Here is a 22851-nt window from a genome sequence, read left to right as displayed (position 1 = left end):
GTACAAAAAATTGGTTTAAACTCCACTGATTTACCATCATTCTAAAACATCTCTTTTCCATTTCATGGTTCTCAAGATTTTCATAACAATTTTCAGGAAAACATTTATATCCCACAAAAAAAAATCAATTAAATGGTTGATCTTTTCCATTTTTCTTCCATTCTCATTTAAAATGAGAGAAAAATGGTTCTATTACTTTTTAGTAGCAGCCCTTATTAGAATCACGCAAATTCTGTAATATGTGATGCACCCCCAAAAAAGGCTACATATTTTTTATTTTTGCATTTAAGTTGTTTTGTGGGTCTAAATGTTGAAATATGTAGTCATTCATTCCAATCTGTCTGCTCTTAGGAGTCAATTCACATTGAAAATTCAGAAGTTTCTATAGTATTTTAATGTCATTTTTAGAGTTATCTCCCGTAATGTTGAATTTTATAGTACATTCTTTATTATTTATATCTCCTATGAACAGGGGTTATATGAAAAACCATGTGTTCATTTCTGTTTACTATAACATTTTAAACAAAATATCAAAAATAAAAATATGTAGGCTTACCAACCATGAATCACATTTTGCAGGATTCTTAGCTGGAGTACTACTTAATTTTTTGTTGGCCCTTCAGGATCAGGTGACATTATAAAAACAAGGAATACTAATCTGTGTCTAGGACTCCAACTGAAATGATCACATTTCTATAATTGTCTACATGTCATTGGCATACATTAAGCACCATAGAGTTTCGTACAATGTTGGTCTCTCACATGAGGTGGAAAATTATACCATAATGTACCATTAAAGAAAATTTAACAATGATTTAAATGGCCTCAGTGAGTTGTATTTACTTCACATTTAGAGGTTTAGATCATCATAATTGACAGCTATTCAAACTTAAAAGGCAGTGTCTCTGAACGATCACACAGGTGTTCTGTGGTAATTAAGGACACATTGGTATAATGTAGGGCAGATTTCTACCTAGAGAGCTATTTAGACTACTTAGTAGCCTACCAAGATTTGTATTGAAAGTAGAACTGGTCCTTTTCAACTCGCTGTAATACACTGACCCTAATAAGTGAAACATAAGAACATGTATGGTACAATTTACAAAATTAATTTATTTCAACATAATTCACTACATCATAATGACACTTTCTCTGTATGTGCATTACTATCAGAATCTGCCAGTCTTTATCTTTGCTTCTCATTCATATATGTATCATGAAAATTTGCTTCTTCAGTTTTGCAAAGTTCGGTAATAAATCTATTTGTGTTTAGACAACCAGTCAATTCATAATCTGAAAAAGTACTTCCTTCCAAACCTCTTGTGATAGCATTATGATCAACTCCTTGAACTACACATGATGGTAAAATGTCTTCAATATACAGTGTAAGAATCTCCTTTTGTTTAACCCTTGGAGTGTTTTCTATATTTAATACTTTCAGATTCCTGAAATAGAGCAGTATAGAATTTAGTCAAGCCGTTTTGAATATTCTTTTAACACATCAGATTTTTATAGTTTTTTTCTTTTGTACCTGTATTGTGTATATGTTATTTGTCCCCTAATGATGCTTGTGGAATTTTTAAATTACTTCGCTTTAGTTGAGTTACCACGATTTCCAGTTTTACAGGTAGAAAGTTTCTCACCAGTGCAAGCAAAGTGTACAAAAGGTATGGAGTCAATATCACAGTCAAATAGCCCATATAATCAGAACCACTTCCAAGAATAATATTTTTTGTAAAGTGTTATATAAAGTAATAAGTGACTGATTCATTGATTATTGTTACTATTTCAGGAGTAGAACAATTGAACCTATAAGCTCTATCCTTATGAACATAGTATGTTTTAGTACCAGGTATTTAATCACTGACAATTCAATTCAATAGCATATATACTCAATATATTGGGTATATACTGTGGTTCTGATAAGATTCTTTATACATACGGCAAATGGTGGATACAAGCTATACCATTTTCTGTAATCAAATCACAGTGACTAACATCTAATACTTCAAGTGAGTTTTCAAAGAGCTGAAGCCTGTTCAGGAGAAAGTCATCTACATGTTTACAATGACTTAAGTTCAGAAACTTCAGGTGTTGTAAACCAGCTAAAAAAGAAAAAAATATTTATTAATAAAAATGTTCCATGTGAAATATTTTTCGTATTTATTTATTAATAAAAGTGTTACATGTGTAATACTTTTCCATTTATTTATTTAAGCTTTACAATGTAATTTCATTCCATGTAAAGAAATTGTGAAATGATATAATTTATAACAAAAGATTACTGAGGGAAAAAGAATTAGTTTTTGGAGAACTCTATAAAAAAGTAAATAACCCAAATTTCTCTAACATTTCAATGAATTAGAATAAAATGCTTGCAGTGCTCAGCTAGATAAAGCTGCAGAGATCAAATCCAGAACTGTTCAGATAATTGTAGACAAGCTTAATATAGTTCTAGATTTGGATTATGATCAGTTGTAGAACAGCATAATAAAGTTCTGAACGACAGGATTGTGGACCAAGAATTTTAATATTTGCCATTAGACACAAAAAAGTTATTTTGGCCCTTAATTGGGCTATAACTTATAGCAATCAAATTTTCCTTTCATAGTTTGGAATCTAGTGGTACAATATCATTCTGACAGCAAATGTTAAATTATAAAAAAATAGTGTACTGACGGCTAACACAAATTCCCTTACTGATGATTACTGATGAGACACAAATTTGTGGGAAAGACAAAAATGTCCCTTAGGATGCAATCAGATTAATGAAGCAATCAATGAAGTGCATAAGCCTATGCTTGTAGAATGTAAATACTATTGGGAACCAAATTCCAACTATAAATTCCTACCAATACTTTCCATCCCATCGTAGAGAAGATCTGTATGCGAAGCATCTATACCTTCAACAAACACATTATCAATGTAATTTCTAGGCAGACCATATGATCCAGCAATGTCTTTTCGTATCCAAAAATTTTTGCCACTCAATTTAACTGCACCTCCTATTTCTATGATAAAGTGTGCCCCTCCTAATTCCTTGCCTAACAATCCTATGACTTCGGCATTCAATCTGAAAATAATACAATCAATACACTTTCCATGGTTTTCATCTCAAATAACTTCAGAAATCCTTAAGTTGCAGTTAAAAAACATCGTTCTTTTATGGTGGCTGATTCTTATATGTAGTCTAATAAGGTATTTGTTTTTTTTTTCATTCATTGATGGTTTCTATCTTGAAATGATATAACCTATCAATGAATGACTTTTATACAAATGTAACAAATGATACTTTAGTGGGTTTGAAAGACCAAAGATGACTGTTTCTGTTTTTGGTTTCTATCTGAAAATGATAGAATCTAAAAACAGAAACATTGTCAGTTTTTGTCTTTCAAACCCACTAAAGTATCTCTTATTACATTTGTATAAAAGTCATTTAAAAGAATGGAAGTTTTTTCCTATCTTATGGATGTTATTAAAACAACTGCTGAGGTATAACCCTGAACAGTTAAGGAAAGTATGGATGTGTGTACACCTTTCAAACTTGACACAACATTGGATTAGATTGCAATATAACATAGGATAAGAATATTTACAATTAGTTTTCTAACTGACAGCATTGAGGCAAATTACTAACACAAGTATACAATATTCATACACTTACAAAAATGTAGTAAAAAATGGCAAATAAGATATTTTTAAGTACATATTATCCGCTTTATTTTGACTACTTTTGATCAACACACACACCTATTATACACTTACAATACATAGATCTAGGTTTAATGTATTTTTGGTACATTTGTACTACATAAAATGGTGACAATTTGACCTGGAAGTAGTAAATGAGCTTGATTAAGACCTATTGCATTTGTCAAAGGATCATTTCATCAACTGAGAATTTTTTTTCTGACGCAGTAAGTATAGTTTCGCATTTTATCCTTTGACCTTAAAGATGCTCTTCTACTGAAACACAAGTCACCTGATCGCTATTCTTTTTCCTGATTGGGCAAATTCTGATAACTCAGTGGTGTTCGAAAAACTGTATCGAAATTGTGTAACGTGTTATTTTCTTGAATAAAATGTAGAAAAATTATTAGTTAAAAGAACAAAATATTATTGTTCTTGCTATCTTTTTATAAAGATAGTACTTGTTTTTATCTATTAAGGATTAGGTAGAAGTCAAAAACACAAAAAAAGAACTTTGGGCCTTCCAAGAGCTTATAAGTCCTGTAAGAAATTGTCATAGAACTTCAACTCAAGGTAGATTTTAGTATTTAAGTTGAAAAAAGATGGTCACATTTATAATTCTCTTATTGTTTTGGAGATAAACTGGTTATACCTAATGTTCTTTAAGTTTCTAATCTGCGATTGGCACTACATTTGATGAAGACAGATAAGTCCATGATTCAAAGTGATAGTAATGGCCCACATGAATGAGGTTACCACATACCTTTGACTCTCTTTCAAGTTTTGTATAGCTTTTGCTTTATGGCGGCTCCTCATTGAATCGTAGTCAAAATCTTGAATTAACAACTGATAAAATGTTTCCTGATATATTGGACGACTTTCAGTGTTCATTTTCTTTCTGTAAAATAAGAATTAAAAGTTAAAAAGTCTTAAATAGACAAGGTTCAAAAGCAGTTATAATAGGAATTAAATTGACAACATTTTTTTTAATAAGAAAGCTAGAAATTATGTTATAAAAAAACCTTAAGAAATGAATCTAAATAATGCTCATCTTTTTGTTGATTTCAATTGTTTTGTCTTTCTGGTTGTTTGTCCATGTCAGTTTGTGTGTTCTCAAACATATTTTGCCTATGGATTTCACCTTCATTTTTTGCACTTCAGTATTATGCCTATTTTTCCTTAAATGTCTTTTTAAGAAAACTGCTTGTGATATTGCTATGCAATGAACATATATACACAGAGATATTACATAGCACTCCAGGTAAGAATCATGCAAAATGTGATTCATGGCTGAAAAGCCTACATATTTCTATTTTTGATATTTAGTTTGAATTGCCAAAGTAAACAGAAATTAACATTCAGTTTTTCATATAACCTATGTTCACTGGAGATAAAAATTACATATAATGCACAGTAGATTTAAAAATTAAGGGAGAAAACTCTGTAAATGACACTCAAATACAATAGAATCTGTCAGATTTTCAACTTTGATTATCTCCTAAGAGCAGGCACATTGGAATAAATAATTACACATTTAATAGTATAGACCCATTAAACAACTCAATTACAAATAATAAAAGTATGTAGCCTTTTTTTGGGGTATATCACATTTTTCAGATTTTGCATGATTCTTACAAAGACAGCTACTTAAGAATCTAACATTACTGAGAATGCTCGACAGAGAAATCTTAGACACCTTAAGAGTAAGATTTCAAATTCTCTAACGAGGCTTAGCTGAGTTAGAGAACATTGAATTCTTACCCTAGGGTGTCTGAGATTTCTTAGTCTTGAAAATTCTAGCAGTGCTTGAATCTTCGGCCAGTAAAAATATGTTTGGGTCAAGGATATTTTTGTTACTGGAGTTCTTGCCTTTTAACATCAGATTAGACTATCATACATGTGATAAGGTTCTTCTTCAAATCAGGAAGATTTTGCTCAAGAATTAGGGATATTTTTCAACAACATAATTTAGTACAGTATTATACATAAAATATACCTTTAAATCTAACACTATGGTATTTATCATGGAAATTTAATAAAACAACAATTGAGAATGATATGTACATGTTACAACAGATCAATAATGTTCCAAAGAGTCAGTATACATGCTACATGCCCCTCTGATTCCCCTATTGAATTTGCAGTTCATCAGAGATGTCACAGTCTGTTATGACAGATTTCCTTTAGAGTCAGTCTCAATTTTCCTCAAAATGGAAAATGACCTCTCTGAATCAGCACTGCTGTCAGGCAAGCTCAATTCAATTAATGTCAATTCAGAGAGTATATGGAATCAGACTTTTCCATTTCTGACACATTTAATGTCTTTCATTTTAACAAAAACTTCATCAGAAGTAAAATGCCGCTTCTATCTACACTGTACTAGCCATACTTCAAAACTAAATTGTTTATTCAAACTGCCTATTTCACATTAGGGGCGATTAGATTTTACCTGATTTCACACCTTTAATTAGTTAATCTGCTGATTGTGGTTGTCAAAATCTACCAACTGTGTCAAATGTCATACCTGTATATTGCAGACCTTATGTTGGTCATATGATCAATAATAAAAATAGCTCGTGTAACAAAATGGCTGAGATTGAACAAAATGCTATGAAAATCTGCAAATCAATTTTTTGGACAGTTTTTGCCAAAAATGTATGAGATAAAGAGTTTCCCAATGGAAAATTTTTTAGACGAAAATATGGTAGACTTCTGGGTGACCTGGTAGTTATCTCATGTATGGACTATACAGTTCCCAAAATATAAAATTGTTAATCTTGAAAAGTGTTTACCTGGGTTTAGTTCAAGATATTCAATTATCCATTAATTTTCATTTAAATACTCATAAATCAGACCAAATGGAAAGTAAATAAGTTAAAAAAGAGTACAAAAATATACTTTCCAATACCTTATTTCTTCTTTGTTTTCCTCATTATGCACTAGCCTCAAAGATCTTGTGAGGATGGGAAAAGTCTTCAAAAAATGTAATTTATTACAAACTTTCTTCTGAAATAGAGAAATGCACAAATAAAGAGCTAATTACAGGCACATGAACATTTTTACTCCAAGCAATGGCTTACAGCAAGTAAAATAGTTCACCTCAGGAGATAGAGATATAATCCGAGTTGGGTTTCCCCTTCATTAAATGACCATTACTTATTGGAATTATAGAAAGTTTAAACCTCAATAACAAACTTGGTGAAAAAAATAGGCCAAGGTAATAAAATTTCTTTAGAAAAAGACAAATTACATAAAAAAATACAGAAGCAAAAATGAAGTCAAGAGTACTAAACAAAATAGATCAGTTAAAAAAAGGAACACAGATAATCTGATAAATTTATTTGACTTGATAAAAGGCAAAAAGAGAATTCACATGAATCTGGTTGATTATCTTTTCTAAAAAAATGTCTAATTCATTACTGTAATCTAATCCAGCAGAAAATAATAGTTTTTTTTATATCCTAGATCAAGTTTAAGTCTCTTTGCAGCAAAAGTGAATCCATTTGTTCAAAATTTGTAGAATTCAAAAAAAAGAAGAAAATAGGACAGGCATATTAGCAAATTATCACTATTTTGCCAGTGACAGCAAGATAATACCAAGTAGGCTATTTTGCCAGAATCATTAAAATAGGTGTGAAAGTCAAATTGACTCCAGAAATAGTTAAATCGGGACCTGGTTAAATGAACACCTAGTGAATTCAGTACCACAATTAGTTACATCAGCACTATTGTGACCATTATAATATAGTATAAGGTGAACTCTTTATGAATGTTTAATCAAGTAAAGATTTTATCTGTTCAGAGGGAGATGCAAATGTGACTATATACCAGTATAAAGTATTGGTAGTGTGTAATACACACATTATATTATAATACAACATTGTAATATTGTATATTTTTAAAACCTGTTTCAAAGGTCTCTAGACAATGACTGGTAAACATATGACCAAAGGCGTAAATAGAATTAAATTTAAAATTAAAAATAAAAAAAAATTGTGTGTGTGTGTGTGTGTGTGTGGGGGGGGGGGGGGTTAGAATTTATGAAAAATCAAGATTTCTTGCAAAATTGGACAGCCATAAATGTACTGATGAAATCTAGTGCACCCAAAGACTATTGCACACATCTCTTTTTCTATCTGTGCATAATTAATTTCCGAGGCAGTTAATGATTTAGCAGCGTAAGCCACTGGCTTATCATCTTGGAGAAACACAGCACCCAAGCCATATCTAGAAGCATCTACCTGTAAGGTTAGGTCCTTGTGAGGGTTATAATAAGCGAGTATGGGACCTGATGAGCTTGTCAGTATCTCTTGAACCTTATGAAACGCCTCAATCTGAGGTGTGTCCCAAGAAAATTCACTATTCTTGTTTAACAATAGACGTAAGGGGCTTGTAACTTCTGACAAGTTTGGCGCAAACTTTGCGAGATAATTTACCATACCTAATACCATTTGCAGTTCAGGTTTGTTTTTGGGGGGAGATATGTCCAGAATGGCCTTGACCTTATTGGGGTCAGCTTTAAGACCTGAGGATGTCAACACATGACCAAAATATGCCACCTCTGTGACACCGATCTCTAATTTGTCGTCATTCAGTTTGACACCTTTGTTCCTACAGTTTTCAAAACTTTGCGCAAATCTGTGTCATGCTCCTCTCATGTCGAGCCAAAAACCAAAATATCATCCATGATAGCAACCACCCCGTCAAGTCCTGCCAAACATTTGTCTATTTTGGACTGGAACAAGTCTTGAGAGCAGTTAAGGCCAAATGGTAAGTGCTTGAAATGATACCTGCCATGAAGGGTTTTAAATGTGGTCAAATATGAAGACTGTTCTGAGAGACTAATGGCCCAAAATCCTGAACGGACATCAAGTTTAGTAAAATATTGTGTATTTGACAACAGGGGCAGGATGTCCTCTAGAGTCTCCATGGGGTAGTGTGGCCTTTGGATGGCAGAGTTCAAGTTTTTGGGGTCTAGACAGACTCTAAGATTACCATTTGGCTTCTCGACAACAACAAGCGAATTGACCCATGGGGTGGGGGTGTTAACCTTACAAATTATGTCAGCCTTCTCCATCCTGTCTAACTCGGTCTTCAGTTGATCACGTAATGCAACGGGTACACGTCTTGGGGGGGGGGTGTACTACAGGGGAGACCTTGGGGTCAAGATGTATTTCAGCTTCACCTGGAATTAGACCAACACCTTTAAAAATATAGGAATATTCAGAGAGTACTGATGCCATATTCATTGGCTCGGAGCCAGACGACTTAGGTTTTGGGTCTGCATTACATGTATACACTAATTTAATCAGTTGATAGTCTAAACAGGACTTCATACCTAAAATAGGCGGAGAATGGGTATCCACACAATAGAACTTCACTAGAACTTGACTTGTAATTACAGGGGAGACAACAGATGGCAAGCGAAGGCAGTGCGCTACCATTGTACGCAGTAAGTGTATGTGATGATTTTTTAAGTGAACACTTATAATTGAGACTTTTAAATATATATTTAGGAAGAATGTTAACCTGTGACCCTGTGTCAAGCTTAAACTTGATTGGTTTAGAACATACATCAATTGTTACAAAAGCTTGATCATTTTTAACATTACACATATTTTTACCATGATCATCATTAATACAGTCTATGAAAAAATTGTCTTTCTTGACCAGCACACTTTGGAGAAGTGGTTCCATTTTTGACAACTGTTACACTTCTTCCCTTTCGCGGGGCAGTCTTCAAGTTTAGAATGAGAATTCCCACAGTTTCCACATTTATTCTGTTGTTGTGTCCACAGTGACTTTTGATGTGGGTAGGACCTAGCTTGTCCCTTGTTCGCACTGTTATCTCTTTTGTCTGATGGGCGGTCCTTCCTATAAGAGGTACTATTATTATATCTTGAGTGTCTCTGAGTGTGTCTAGCTTTATCATCTGTACGGCTGTGTCAGAACTATAAGCAGTTTCCATTGTTTTCATTTCTCGCAATTGTCCTTGGCTGTACTCAAAGGTTTGAGCAATCTCAATAGCTTTCCCCAATGTCAATGCATCGCCCTCGTTTATAAATTTTTCCTTCACTTTAGGGGAGTTAGTGCCAAAAACAAGACTGTCCCTGATCATCTCATCATAGTCTTTAAAATTGCAGTCTTTAGCAATGAGTTTCAGTCTAGTAACGAATTGTTCTACGGTCTCACTGCCCTGGGTTTCATGTCTGAATTTACATCTGGCGAGCAGAGAATTCTGTTTGGGTTGGACATATCCAAGGAATTTGTCGAAATGCACAGAGAGTTTCTTTGCATCATCCTCACCGAGTTGCCAAGTGTTAAATATGTCACGCCCCTTTTCACACACCCATAGAAGTGGATATGTGATCTTTACCTTCTCATCTTTTTCAGCGAGGGGTCCATCAAGGATCGGTCCCACGTGTTGCTTGAATTTTTTCCATGTTTCCACTAAATTTGTGGACTCCCAGTCCATCTGAGGTTGAGGAATACCGTTTAGATCCATTACGATTGTGATTCCCGTAAATACCTGACACCATGTAATGTTTTCGAGTGGCAAAGAACGACTGTCTTGTTCAACTTGTATTCCATTAGCATAAAAACATACAAACAGGGTCTACTCATTACATAACAAGGTTATGAATAAAGGGGAGTAACTACAGTTATACACTTTGACAAATATCAAAGTACTGAGAACACTGTTTGACTAGCTAAAAAAATCAATAATGTTACAAAGACAAAATGCTACTTAGTCATCAATCTTTTTGAAAACACAGGGGAAAACAAAATTTCTTGGATAAAAATTCTGAACGCTCATACCTAAGGAACAAGTCTTAGAATGTCTGACAAAATTTGATATGCCTGAATTCCTGGACTCTAACTTACAATGATCTAAATCACTACTTTTATTGCTGAAATCAAATGTAAGAGTAATCAAGGGATCCAAGGTTCTAGCGGAAATCAAAAGAAAGTAATCCAGGGACAAAGACCAAACATGGAAAACAGACATGCACAACAAAGAACATAAAGTAAGTAAAATAATACATACAAAGTAACATAAGCAAATGTGCAACTCAGACTCCACTAAAAACTGGGAGCATGGACCAGGTGCACCGGTAGGCGTCCTCTGCTTTTCTAGAAACACCCACCGAGTTGCTCATAAAAAGTCATGTCCAGGGTAGAGGAAAGAGGAAAGGGAAAACTATGACACGATGAACAATTCAATTTTCATGGTGCAGATGGATACACTGTAACGATCCACGAGTTCATGATGGTGACCATAAAACTTCTGTAGAGATGACTTCAATCTTGTAGCATCATAACCCTGTTTCAGAAGCATACAATGTAACTGTAATTGTATTAAAGAGTCCTAGCGTGATACAAAAAATCTGCGTAGTTAATACCGCAAGCTCTGGCATAATGTACAAGTTGTGATATAAAAACTCCATACACAGGTGCTGAAGGGATGTTGCCACAGATGAAAGGAAATTAGACAATTTTGAAAGAAAAGTCATTGTGTTTGTTGTAAAGTTTGGTCAATAGTTTTCCTTTACCATCGATCTATAAAGTGTAGTTCAAGATATGAGGCTGACTTCACAGTGTCTGTATTATCCTTTATCTCAAGTCCTTTGGGGTAGATGCAATGTAAGTCCTGAAACTAAGATTGTTTAACGATAGTACATAAAATACGCACAGGCTTCTGTTTTAGTCAGCCAATCAAATCCTACCTGTCACAGATGTACACACTCCATGAACATGTACATTTGATAAGAAAATGCTCTTAGTCACAGATGCACATACTCCATGAACATGAACATTTGATAACAAAATGCTCTCGACCAATGAAATAGCAGAATTTTAGTTGTGTATGTGGGGCCACTGAGGGCTACAGGTCAATTTGCCCCAGACCAATTTGACCCAATTTTGGTAAATTTGTCCCAATTCCACTTTGCCCCAGGTCAATTCATCCCATAATTTTAGAAATGGTTTTGTATCAGGATATAATGTTTTTTGTGTGTTGTTCATTGTCATGGTATACCTTTTTGTTTTGATTTTAAAGGGTATTATTTTACCATACCTGAAGTTTATATTGGATTTTTGTTTGGTACAATTCTTAAAAAACAGAAGATGCGACAAGTTATGATTTTTATCAATTTAGATTGAAGATCTGAATTAATATAGCAGTCACCAGAGCCTTTAGATTTTTAAAGCCTGTTAGCATCTGAAATTATCTTACACTACTGCAGTAAAATAGTCCCACTGACATATCCCATTAAGGTTCAAATGCAAAAAGTTTGGTCCACTTCTAAAATATCATATTTAATGCTATGCTATTTTCACCAATAAACAACTTTTACTGCAAACTAAATATGATGATTAACTTGGTTTGTATTAACAACGATCATATAACTTGTATAGGACTTGAGCTATATAGCTTATCAACTGTTAAATTTAGTTAGTAGAGACATGTACATGTATCTAAGGGCATGCTTTATTTCAATAATTGTGGCTTAAGTTTGAATGATTAGAGTTTCGACCTGGAGACCTTTAAATTGAATGCTACATTGCAAATTTTCTTGAGTATTCATTAAATGTCCTGTGCAATCAGAATGGTGAATTTAAAAAAATTAATCAGAGTTTAATACTAACCATAATCTACAACAATAAGCTTGTGTTAAAATACTTGTAAAATCGATCACTGAACTTTCCTTTCAACCCATGTTTTTGCAATTTGACTATTATTTGAGGCGTAAAAAATTATGTTGTTCTTGGTTACAAATCCACATTTTTTTCTAAAACATTGAAGTAGGACAAAGTGTGCTACACAGAAAAGCAGGTTTGTGATATGCTTGATTTCCTCACTGATAACATATTTGTCACAATTGGAAGAGCTATTATTCAACAAGTTGGCATTCCAATGGGCATTAACTGTGCTCCTCTCTCAGCCAATTTTTTTTTATATTCATACGAAACTGAAGTTCTTCAGAATCTCGTAAAGAATAAAAATTAAAAAGTTGCTAATTAAATCTTAACTTCACATACAAATATATTGATGATGTATTGTCCATCAACCCATCGTTTGGTAAATGGTTACCATTAATATATCCACCAGAGCTCGAGATAAAGGAGATTACAGAAACAGCTTGTTCTGAATCTTTTTGGACCTACATCTTGAATTTGACAACAGACTCCTAAATCAGGGGTATGAGGAAATGAGTCTTAAAAGGTCTCTTACCAAATTCTTTTTTAGATATCAGTCCTTGGGTTGAAAAATACTCAGTTTCATCTAAAACAATGAGTAATGAGTTTTTTTGTAAACTGTTTCTTGTGCTGATGTGACCGCTGATTCACCAATTATGACAATATCATTTTTGTGTTTTTTAATCACCACTGGTATATTCACGCCACAACGGAAGAGGGAGGTTTATTGTGCTGTAAAACCTAGATTTAACCCATCATTTCATTTGAAATGCCTGTATCAATCATTTTGGTAAACCATTGTGGTACCAGCTGCTCCGGTGGTGTAAAATCTATTTTGCTGGATTTATTTTGGACTTGACTTGATTATGGATCAGATTAGTGTTTGGTAATTTTGTTGTTACCCTTATTTACTTAAGTTTATTCATAAAATTATAATTTCTATTTATGCGCTTTAGCACACTAATAAAATTACTAATTTTCAATGTCTGTTTCATAAAACAGGAAGAACAGATGCTGAAGTGCCAAAAATGCTTATTTTATTGTGTATTGTCCCATCTTAGTTTATAGTTGTGGCTTAATTTACATACATAGAATATAATTAAATGACACAATACCTGCTGGAGTGACAATTAACACATGCTGATATATATGTGTGAACATCTTGACAACCGAGTGTAGGACAATAAACAAACAGTTTATTATATGTGGTGCTATAAATGAGTCAACTATAATTACATTCTATACAAAATTAAATTTTCTTCAAATAAAATATTGTGATGCCATACATGTATTTCACCAATGATATAAATCAAAGTGTAATCAAAAGAGACAATTATCAAAAATTAATCTGCTTGTTAGGGTTTGATTTTATATTTGTTTCTTTATTAAAAAATACAAGACAAGACAAAGACAAAATAGTTTATTAAAGTCTCACCTCTCACGTAAGTATATCAACAAATTTGATAGTATATACAGACATTTAAAACATATACAATTGAGAGCCACTCTTTAAAGAGTTAAGAGAGACTATCTTTACATTTAAAACATTTAAAATAAATATTTTCAAATAAAAAAATTATTAAAAATTGACTATATAAATATTTTTTGTTGGATTAAAATATCATGGCAGAATTTGGCAGTATAAAACATAGGTTTTCATTACTAAATAAATATATTAACTTTTCATCATCAGTTAAAAACTCAGGATAAGAATAGCTTGCTTGGTCATATAACTCAATACAATACAATATGTTTGTATGATCCAAATCAATATTAGCGATCATCATACAAGTAATAAAAACAAAACAAAACAAAGCCTAAAAAAACTCACAGTAAGAAGTTTTTTAAACTAACATACTTTTGTTAAACAAGTGAGTTATCCGCCTTTTACCTTCAATTAATGAAAGACAATCTAGCTCTCCAATGCATTACTTTTCTATATATTTATTAAGATCACTTGTAATAATTAATTGCTAATGCTTTTATGAAACTTGTCAAGGTGTCTTACAAATTCATCTTTCATTTTATTTCATATATTTAACATTAAAATGATTCAAATTCAAAGTCAAACAAGTTGGGACAAATTGTCAAAAACTGGGACGAACTGGCAAAAAAATGGGACAAATTTGACATGGGACATAATGTCATTAATGGTCACACTGAGTATATATTATGTAAATATTGACCAGTGTTTTATTATTTATATTAACTTTTATCCCAAGTTACGGTGCCAATTGACTAGAAACTTCAGTACGGAATACCCAATTTGACTACAAAATGCAGAATTTTCAAGTAACACTTGATTGGCTATATTTGCTGGATATACATGTACTGTATAGTAAAGACTAAAGTAAAACTGATGTATAGTGAGTAGTGTGTGTGGGAACTTCGTTGATTCATCAGATACATGTGTGCTTTTTCTGCATTTTTTGTTTTTAAAAGCAGAGCTAGCAGTTTCACTCTTCTTTGCGCTAACTTGGACATACGGTCACACTGTTCAATTAGAAGATCGAAAAGAAGTTTCAGCCTTACCAAAGCCATGATGTCGCTTACGTCAATATAAAAAGTAGATGGTATGTTTCTGAAAGGAGGGGTAATATGTAAGAATATAGAAAACGGGGCTGGCACAAGCTTACTATTCACTATTTCGTTACATTATTTGTTCATTTGTTCTTCTGAAGTATACCATTGCAATCTTAGGTCATTTTTTGTAAATGCTGTATGCGTCACGTCCAAAGTGAAAGTAAAAGTAACAAGATGCAAAAAGCACAAAAGTTCCTGTCATTCATAAAGGTAAATATTTTAAGCCACCACCCATTTTATTAACGGGTAAGGACTATTTAAATGGCCTCGTTTGTATGTATGGATCATTTGAACTTGGCGACAAGAATACTCGTATACGAGTATTGTGCACAATACTCGTATATAATTTATATACGAGTATTGTTCTGAAAAAATTAAAAGACCACACTACTTGTATACGAGTATTGTAAACAATACTAAGTATTGTTCACAATACTATTGATTGTTAACAATACTAAGGAGGGAACAGTTTATTACTGACTATGATTGTATCTGTATATACTAACAAGTATCTATTACAGGTTGTTCATTTTGTTTCTATTTTACTGCATGTATATTATATTAATGTTACTCTATTTTTATATTTTGTATCTATTGCACATGCATTGTTTATTTTGTTCCGGAATTTTGTTGCATGTTGTTTTGTTGGTTCCCCCAATCAGAGTTTTGCAGCTCGATTCCAGTATGCCTTTTTTTTTTTAAATGAAAAAATAAATTGATAACTCTTCTTGTTGATAAGATTTATTCACAAAAACACATGTGAATCATAGCGACAATAGAATTATACATGAAGCAATCAAATTATAAATTATACATAAATCAATTAAATTATAAATTACACAAAAAGCACTACAATCAAATTAAATTACAAAAAAAGCACTACAATCAAATTAAATTATACTAATAAAAGCACTACAATCAAATAAATCCAGTTCTTCCAAAATGTCTTTCTTCTCTGTAATGCGTCTTCTTAACTCTTCTTTTGCCAATCTGTTGATGTTCTTCATGATGTCCTTCACTTAAAACTATGAAAGTTGTAAAGGCAGATTCCCTTCCATCGTACCTGGACGAAACCTGACAACCTGTGTAAATGCATAGCCGAGCAGTATCCAGTTGCTTAAAGATATATTTAAACAAACAGTCCTTTTCAGGACTACCAACAGCCCTTTTAAGGGCTACCAATATTTTTCAAAAAGAATGTAGTTGTTATACAGTCATAAAAATGAGTAAATAACAATATGATGGTAAGACAAGATAAAATGTCAGATGGTTATTAAAAGCCAATAATCAACAATACTCGCATACAATACTTAATTACTTGATTACACTTTACAATACTCATAAAACAATACTAAATTGTTTATTAGCAAAAAAAATCAATAATCAACAATACTCGTATACAATACTCGTATACAATACTCAGGTAACTTTTTAATAAAATAACTGAGTATTGTGCACAATACTCGTATACGAGTATTCTTTTCGCCAAGTTCAAATGATCCGTATGTATGATAGGTATGTCCTTCATTTATCAGGAGAACCCTCATCGAAATGGGATAAAAGAGAAGATGGTATCAGGTATGGCAAGCCAAAGTGTACAAAAATGTCTATTAAAATATTCATTTATTATATTTATAATTCATTTATTAATGTTTATAAAGATGATGTGATTTACTGATATTTATAATTCTAATATGGAGTAGGCATTGCCTAAATCAGCGAGCACATTGAGCTTAACCATACGTGTATCATCTGTGCGAGACTCGTAAAAATAATAGAGGACATTACATAGGGGTCAACCCGGATGAAAATGTTTGCTTTGCAGGTGCAGAATTTTCATTTATATTTAAGCAGCAAGCAAAATCAAAATTTCTATTTGAAAATATGTCTTGTTAATTAATGGGAAAGTTTTTTTAATAAATGAATAACTTGAACAATTTTATCCCAAAATTCCAACCCCATACCCCCCTTTCCCCTCGCTGTCAAAATGATCAATAACTTTATAGCACTTCACAATACAAATGGTCTTGGCTTGTCCGGCTATCTCCTTGTACAGTGTTTGAAATACATCAAAAAAATTTACACAATATTTCTACACATGCTGAAGTTGTGCAAGGCCAAAGGATTTTGATTTTCGTGAAATATTATAGAAATATTACAATCTGTATTCCTTTATTAGCTCACCTGGCCTTTTGTCTGTTGCCGTTATCATCATTCGTCGTCGTAACATCTTTTTCTAACATCTTCCCCTCAGAAACTACTCAACAGATTGTAACCAAACTTTGCATGAATGTTCCTTAGGTTATTTTTTATAATCCTTTTTAATTGGGGATATTTGATCTTGTGAAAAATATGGCCAATGTTTCTAAAAATAGACCATAGTGGTCAAATGGAAGAATTATGCAAATAACACAAAAACAGTTGGGTTTAGCTAAAATCCTGGCAGGGATTAAAATTGTTCAGCATGGTGGGATTGTCTACATGTACGTGAATGCTGAAATTTTCAGAAAGATCCGTTGACAAATGAATGAGTTATGGGTCCTGAAATGGATTTTTTTAAATCTCTTCTTAGACAACTTGTAGGATGGATTGTAAGCAAACATTTGCATGAATGTTTGTTGGGATATCCGTAACATTTTTTTATTTCTCGAGAACATGTTTCTCAAGAACATGGCCACCACTAAAAATTAATGATTTGTTGAAATAACTTGAGTTTAGTCTAATTTTCTAAGGGGGGCGGTTTGATCAGCAAGGTGAGACCAACCTATGCTGAAATTTTCATAAAGATCTGTTGCTCAATGTTGGAGTTATTGCCCTTGAAGAGAAAAAAATCATAAGACAATTCGAGATTTATTTTAAAATATGAAAACCAGGTGGGTAACTAAGATGCTTTGTATTGATTAAATGATTTTTGTGACAATAGTACGGTAAGGTCAAGAGTCCAGCTTTAGAAAGCTATAAAGACTATTTTGACCAGGTGAGCAATTCAGGGTCTCTAGGTCTCATTAACCACTTCTAATGTTTCCATTACTTTACATGTTAAAAAAGTAATTTTCAAAGTCTCACTGTGAATTCCCAGGACAAATGACATCTTAAAGTTGCATACCGTTGCGAAGATTGGAAAATAAGGCTTCCAAAATCATTATGCTAATGGTATGATGATTGTAGAAATTCTTCACAAAATTTACTTGAATAAATAATACTGAAAATCCATATTTTAACCTGTTCTGCTAACTGACAGCATGGAGGCAAATTACTCACACATGTAAACAATATTCATACACTTTTGTAAATTACATATATGATTTTAAAGTACACATTCTCAGCTTTATTTTGACTACTTTTAATCATAATACACACAAATAATGCACTTACAATGCATATGTCTAGGTTCAGTGTGTTTTTGGTACTACATAGTGGGGTGGCCATTTGACCCGGAAGTGGTTAGTGAGACCCTAGAGCCTCAAGTTAATTTTGATGTTCTTGCAAATGTATTATAGATTAACAAAAATACTAATCTTTCAAATAAAAAGATAGAAAAGTCCTAACAGTATGTTATAACCACCTTGATTTCACTTTTGTTGAAATGTGATAATGATAATTGTTCCATTAAATAAGAAGGTTGTAAAGAAATGTATATTGCATTATAATATAATATAATCGTTACACTTTTTTTCCATAGAATATTCAGACTTGTCGGAGATGCCTGCAGGCCAGACCATTTTACTCTAGTACTAAAATCACTTTTCACATTACAAGACGAGCAGTCAGTGTGACAGAAGCCAGTATTCAGGGTGTTTTCTCTCAGAAAAGATCTTTTATTCAAATGTTGGATGCAATATACAATGGGTAACATTATATATTTAGGAATTTAATTTATTTTAGAGTTATCCTTAAGGTTGGTTCTTTGCCATAAAAATAACATGATATTTAGACCTTGAACTGGATTGTAATGGAATAGTTTGCTATCATGAATGTAGGACAAAAGTCATCATGTAATCATGTTTTAAGCAGGTTGTTAACTCAGTCTAGTTTTCTTAATCAAATGAAACCATGGAAAATGGGGGAATTGCTTAGAAATTCAAAGATCCAATGCACACTCAGTGCATTATAAAAAAAATAATGTTCCTAAGAATGTATATAAAAAGCAGACCAGCAAGTCAGTTTTCTAGCTGTCATTTGCTCTACTTGGATTCTTGGGCTATAAAGTTTAAAGCATCCTTTTTCTTGTCCCCTGCCACAACACAATTGAGGTTTTAGAATTTTTTTTCCATTCATACTTACGTCCAAAAATGGTTTCAAGGACATAACTTTTGAAAGTTTTTGTACCTTTATTATACAGGTCAACCAATTTTTGTTAATAAAAACCTATTGACTTCAAAGTTAGTAGATCAAAGTTCACATTCACTTTTAATAATAGAATATATTTTTAGTAAATATTTATTTCTATGGCATAACTTCTGAAAGCTTCTGTGCATTTTCATTTAACTTGTGCAGATTCACCATTTGCCTTATTGCCTCAATGGAATTTTTTTCTATAGCAAAAGCAACAGATATTTGTTTTCTTCATTCTATCGTGACTGATAAGGTTTTGGTACATGTGTATAGGGAAGTAGATAATAAAACTACAATGTTATATATGTTTCAGCAAATATAACTATAAGGCCACTCAAAATTTATTAATTGTTTTAGTTTCCTGTCCTGTGAATTAGCCCCAAATATTGTCTCACTATCTACTTCAACATAACCCCTCTGTTGATTGTATACTGATAAAAAATGCATAAAAAATGATATACTGTTATTTCTCCCATTCAATTTTTAAAGAAGAAATAATCTATCAAATGCATTTGTAGGATAGACTTCGATAGATTGGAGAAAGTAGGACCAGACAGAACATGTGCAGAATGGTTAATGAGATGTGGTGCGAGAGTAAGGTTTAAAGATCATGCAGACTTTATTGAAGATTTTAATTCTTTACCACTGTCTGGTTTTGAAAAGTATAAAATAGAGGAAATAGACTTTACTGGGTCTACAGCCATGGATACAGGTTTCCAACACCTCAGTATGTCAAACCCATAACTTGCAACATACAAGAAGTAAAATCATTTATAGAATGTCATCTAAAAATGAACAAAAGCTACTGACCCACAAATTCCAAAGAAAAACTTCACTCATAAGATGCAGCTCTAAAAATAGTTGGTTTAAAGCTCCAGTATTTGGTACTCCTGTAATTACTAAGAATCAATAACCAATCAAAAAACATGAAGAGGTTTTTATACTTGTGGTTGCTTAATGGTATGGTGCTGTTGTTTGACTGTCTTCTGTTTTATCCATGTTGCTGTTGTCATCCTTAGACACTCGTTTTTTTGTGTGATTACATAAATATTAATTGGTTGTCTTTATAAACTTTTACAACAAGGTTCCAAACCACAAAAGAAAAATCTGTATTTCCTTTTGGATTTAGGGGCCAAAAAGGGGTAAAAACAAGCATTTCATAGAATTAAAGTACATAATTCCTGTGAAAAGCAAATGGATGTCCATAGTATTTCTCCACAATATTCTATACCACAGAGGTCTGATTGGTCTGAGAGGTTGATTTTTGGGGGTTAAAACTTGAGCCATTTAGGAATGAGGGATCAAGAGGGAACCAGCACTGTCACTGGAGCTGCACAGGAGCCAAAAAAATGGCCTGAAACTAGTATTTTCCTTCTTGGATAACAATTTGACTGCAAGTGAATGGATCTGTATGAAATTGTACCTCTAAGTGTCATACGTCTGAAAGAAGGCTGGGATTTATTTAAGGGGTTGTGACTGGAACCATTTATAAATAGGGGACCAAAAAGAGGCCACTTTGATTCTGGTCAAACGCTAATCTTGTGTCAAATATTTAATCATGAGCAAACTCAGAGCTTTATCAAGCTTGAATGGTGTGTCTATACTTGCCCTAACTGTTCAGGGTTCAATCTCCTTTTTCTCTTCTACTCCTGTTTCCTGTAATAATTTGTAAATTTTGATACACAAATCTTCGCAATTTTTCATGGGACTTATTGGAAATTTGAAGTGTATCTTCATCTTGATTGGTTTTACTACATGTATGTGTAGGCTTTCTAGCTTTGTGGCAAATCAACTTCCTGCCTGCATGAATATTTTTTGCCTTTTTTAAGGGTTTTGTAAATTTGCATTACAAATATCTCAGCAACCCTGATTCTGATGGGTTGTATATTATGTTTTGGATGTGGTCGCACAATAGAAATGTCCTTGCCTCAAAAGCGAGAAAATTTCACTCTTGGTACTGAAGTATAAAATCTTACTTTTTGTGTTCATTGTTTGTTTGTTTTTTTTTTTCCAGAAAATTTGAAGCATGTCAAGAAAATTGTGTTCAACAATGGAAAATATATTACTAGCTTTTGCATAGCAAATCTTATTGAAGTTAAAGATACCCTGGAAGAATTAGAAATCATGAACTGTGATCAAATTCCTGCAGTAGGATTACAACCATTGATACAACTTCAGTAAGCCATATACTTATTAATTTCACTTAATTGTGAAGAATCTAATTGTTTTGGCATTTCGTCACTTAATTCTAACCTTTGTTATGCCAATGAAGGAGTTTCACATTGATAAGATACAGAGTTTCTATGCTATTGACAATAATATGCCAACAAGTATATAATTTATATCAGGAATCCATTGTAACACACTTTCATAGAGTTGGTTGTCCTTTAATATGAGTGTGAAATTGTTATCACAGAGATTGAGTCTCTTGTGCAGGGGGAATCTGACTTAACTGCTTATATAATATAGAAAGAAGTCACATAGCAGTTTCAAAGATATTTCCCCAAGACTTTCTGCTATTGAAAAATGTTGAAAAAATAGACTAAAGCCCTAAACTCTTTCACAATTTGTGAAATCAAAATATGGGAGTATGCACTTCTACAAGTGCAACAGCAAATTTTACTATATATGGAAGAATACTGCAAGTGGTTTCATAAGGTCTTCTATGGTTGAGAAATGCTTAAGTCACATAACTTCTACAAATATTGTCAAAATCAAAATGACAATATAGTATGCATGTAAACAACAAATCCTACCAAATATGGAAGAAAATCTGAAAAGCAGTTTCAAAGGAGTTGTGTTCACAAGCTTTTGTATGGTTGAGATACGTAAAATTTAGACAAAAATTGTGGCGGCAAAGTGTCCAAACATAAACAGTATATCACAAAGATCTGGTATCAAGTAATGATTATTGGTTTTCAATTTCATTTTTACAGATTACAATTTTTCATCTGCACCCTAACATCTGTGGCCCCTACAGACTTGTTGATTAATTACTTAGGTGTTAGAATTTATTTTTCAGTGTATGTGAATTTTTTAAACATTTTTTCTTCAGAAAACTTAAGAAGTTGGTGTTGTTTAATCTTCCTCTGATTAAAGAGGAGCAGAAGAAATCATTACTGGACATTCTACAGGAACAGTTACCCAAATGTCATGTGGAGTTCTTACAAGATAGACACAAATTGTCATAGTATTTCTCAATGAGTTTTATGCTACAAATAAAATCTATCAGTTGTTGATTGAGACAATAAAGTGTTTTATTTACTAATATTTGGTAATGTGACAGTTTAGCCAACACTCCACAGTTTAGTTTAGTTTTGCACTTTTGGCTAGGGATGTAAAATGACATTAATGGAAACCAGTGGTTGCTATAGTGATTGAAAATAAAGAATCTATTGTTGATAAAACATTTTCTGAAAAAGGTATTTTGCAAAGTATTTTGCAATGTTTTATATATTTTCAATGTTGAAAGGGCTTTTTTTCAATGACAATTTGACTTCATTGTGAAAGTGAAAGTCAATTTTTTACCATGCTAAATTTAAT

At 32.6% G+C, this 22851-nt stretch overlaps 2 protein-coding genes across 6 annotated transcripts; one reads left to right on the top strand and one right to left on the bottom strand.

Moving 5' to 3' along the window:
* Window positions 1–1088: 1088 nt before the first annotated feature.
* LOC148623653 (distal membrane-arm assembly complex protein 2-like) lies at window positions 1089–15084 on the bottom strand. Of its 4 annotated transcripts, none has more exons than XM_088565634.1 (6): window positions 15027–15084; window positions 6599–6696; window positions 4454–4588; window positions 2853–3073; window positions 1943–2105; window positions 1089–1445 (listed from the first exon to the last, which is right to left on the bottom strand). In XM_088565634.1, exons 3-6 carry the CDS (start codon window positions 4579–4581, stop codon window positions 1187–1189), a joined length of 771 nt encoding a protein of 256 aa, XP_088421760.1. In that variant the 5' UTR covers window positions 4582–4588; window positions 6599–6696; window positions 15027–15084; the 3' UTR covers window positions 1089–1186. The 4 variants fall into 4 exon arrangements, with proteins under 4 accessions (XP_088421760.1, XP_088421758.1, XP_088421759.1 ...); XM_088565632.1 differs by lacking the exon at window positions 15027–15084 and adding an exon at window positions 14923–14946; XM_088565633.1 differs by lacking the exon at window positions 15027–15084 and adding an exon at window positions 14877–14899.
* A 6-nt stretch (window positions 15085–15090) lies between these two features.
* On the top strand, window positions 15091–22560 carry LOC148623652 (ATP synthase subunit s, mitochondrial-like). 2 transcript variants are annotated; one of them, XM_088565635.1, is made up of 5 exons: window positions 15091–15183; window positions 18656–18822; window positions 19827–20035; window positions 21323–21485; window positions 22364–22560. In XM_088565635.1, exons 1-5 carry the CDS (start codon window positions 15112–15114, stop codon window positions 22497–22499), a joined length of 747 nt encoding a protein of 248 aa, XP_088421761.1. In that variant the 5' UTR covers window positions 15091–15111; the 3' UTR covers window positions 22500–22560. The 2 variants fall into 2 exon arrangements, with proteins under 2 accessions (XP_088421761.1, XP_088421762.1); XM_088565636.1 differs by lacking the exon at window positions 15091–15183 and adding an exon at window positions 16503–16551.
* Window positions 22561–22851: the final 291 nt, after the last annotated feature.

Source organism: Perna viridis, chromosome 2 (assembly GCF_037379345.1).
Source record: "Perna viridis isolate PV_CMFRI_1.1 ecotype Kerala chromosome 2, ASM3737934v1, whole genome shotgun sequence".
Classification (NCBI taxonomy): domain Eukaryota; kingdom Metazoa; phylum Mollusca; class Bivalvia; order Mytilida; family Mytilidae; genus Perna; species Perna viridis.
The sequence above is the reverse complement of the archived record's forward strand: the minus strand, read 5'-3'. Positions and strand labels throughout refer to the sequence as shown.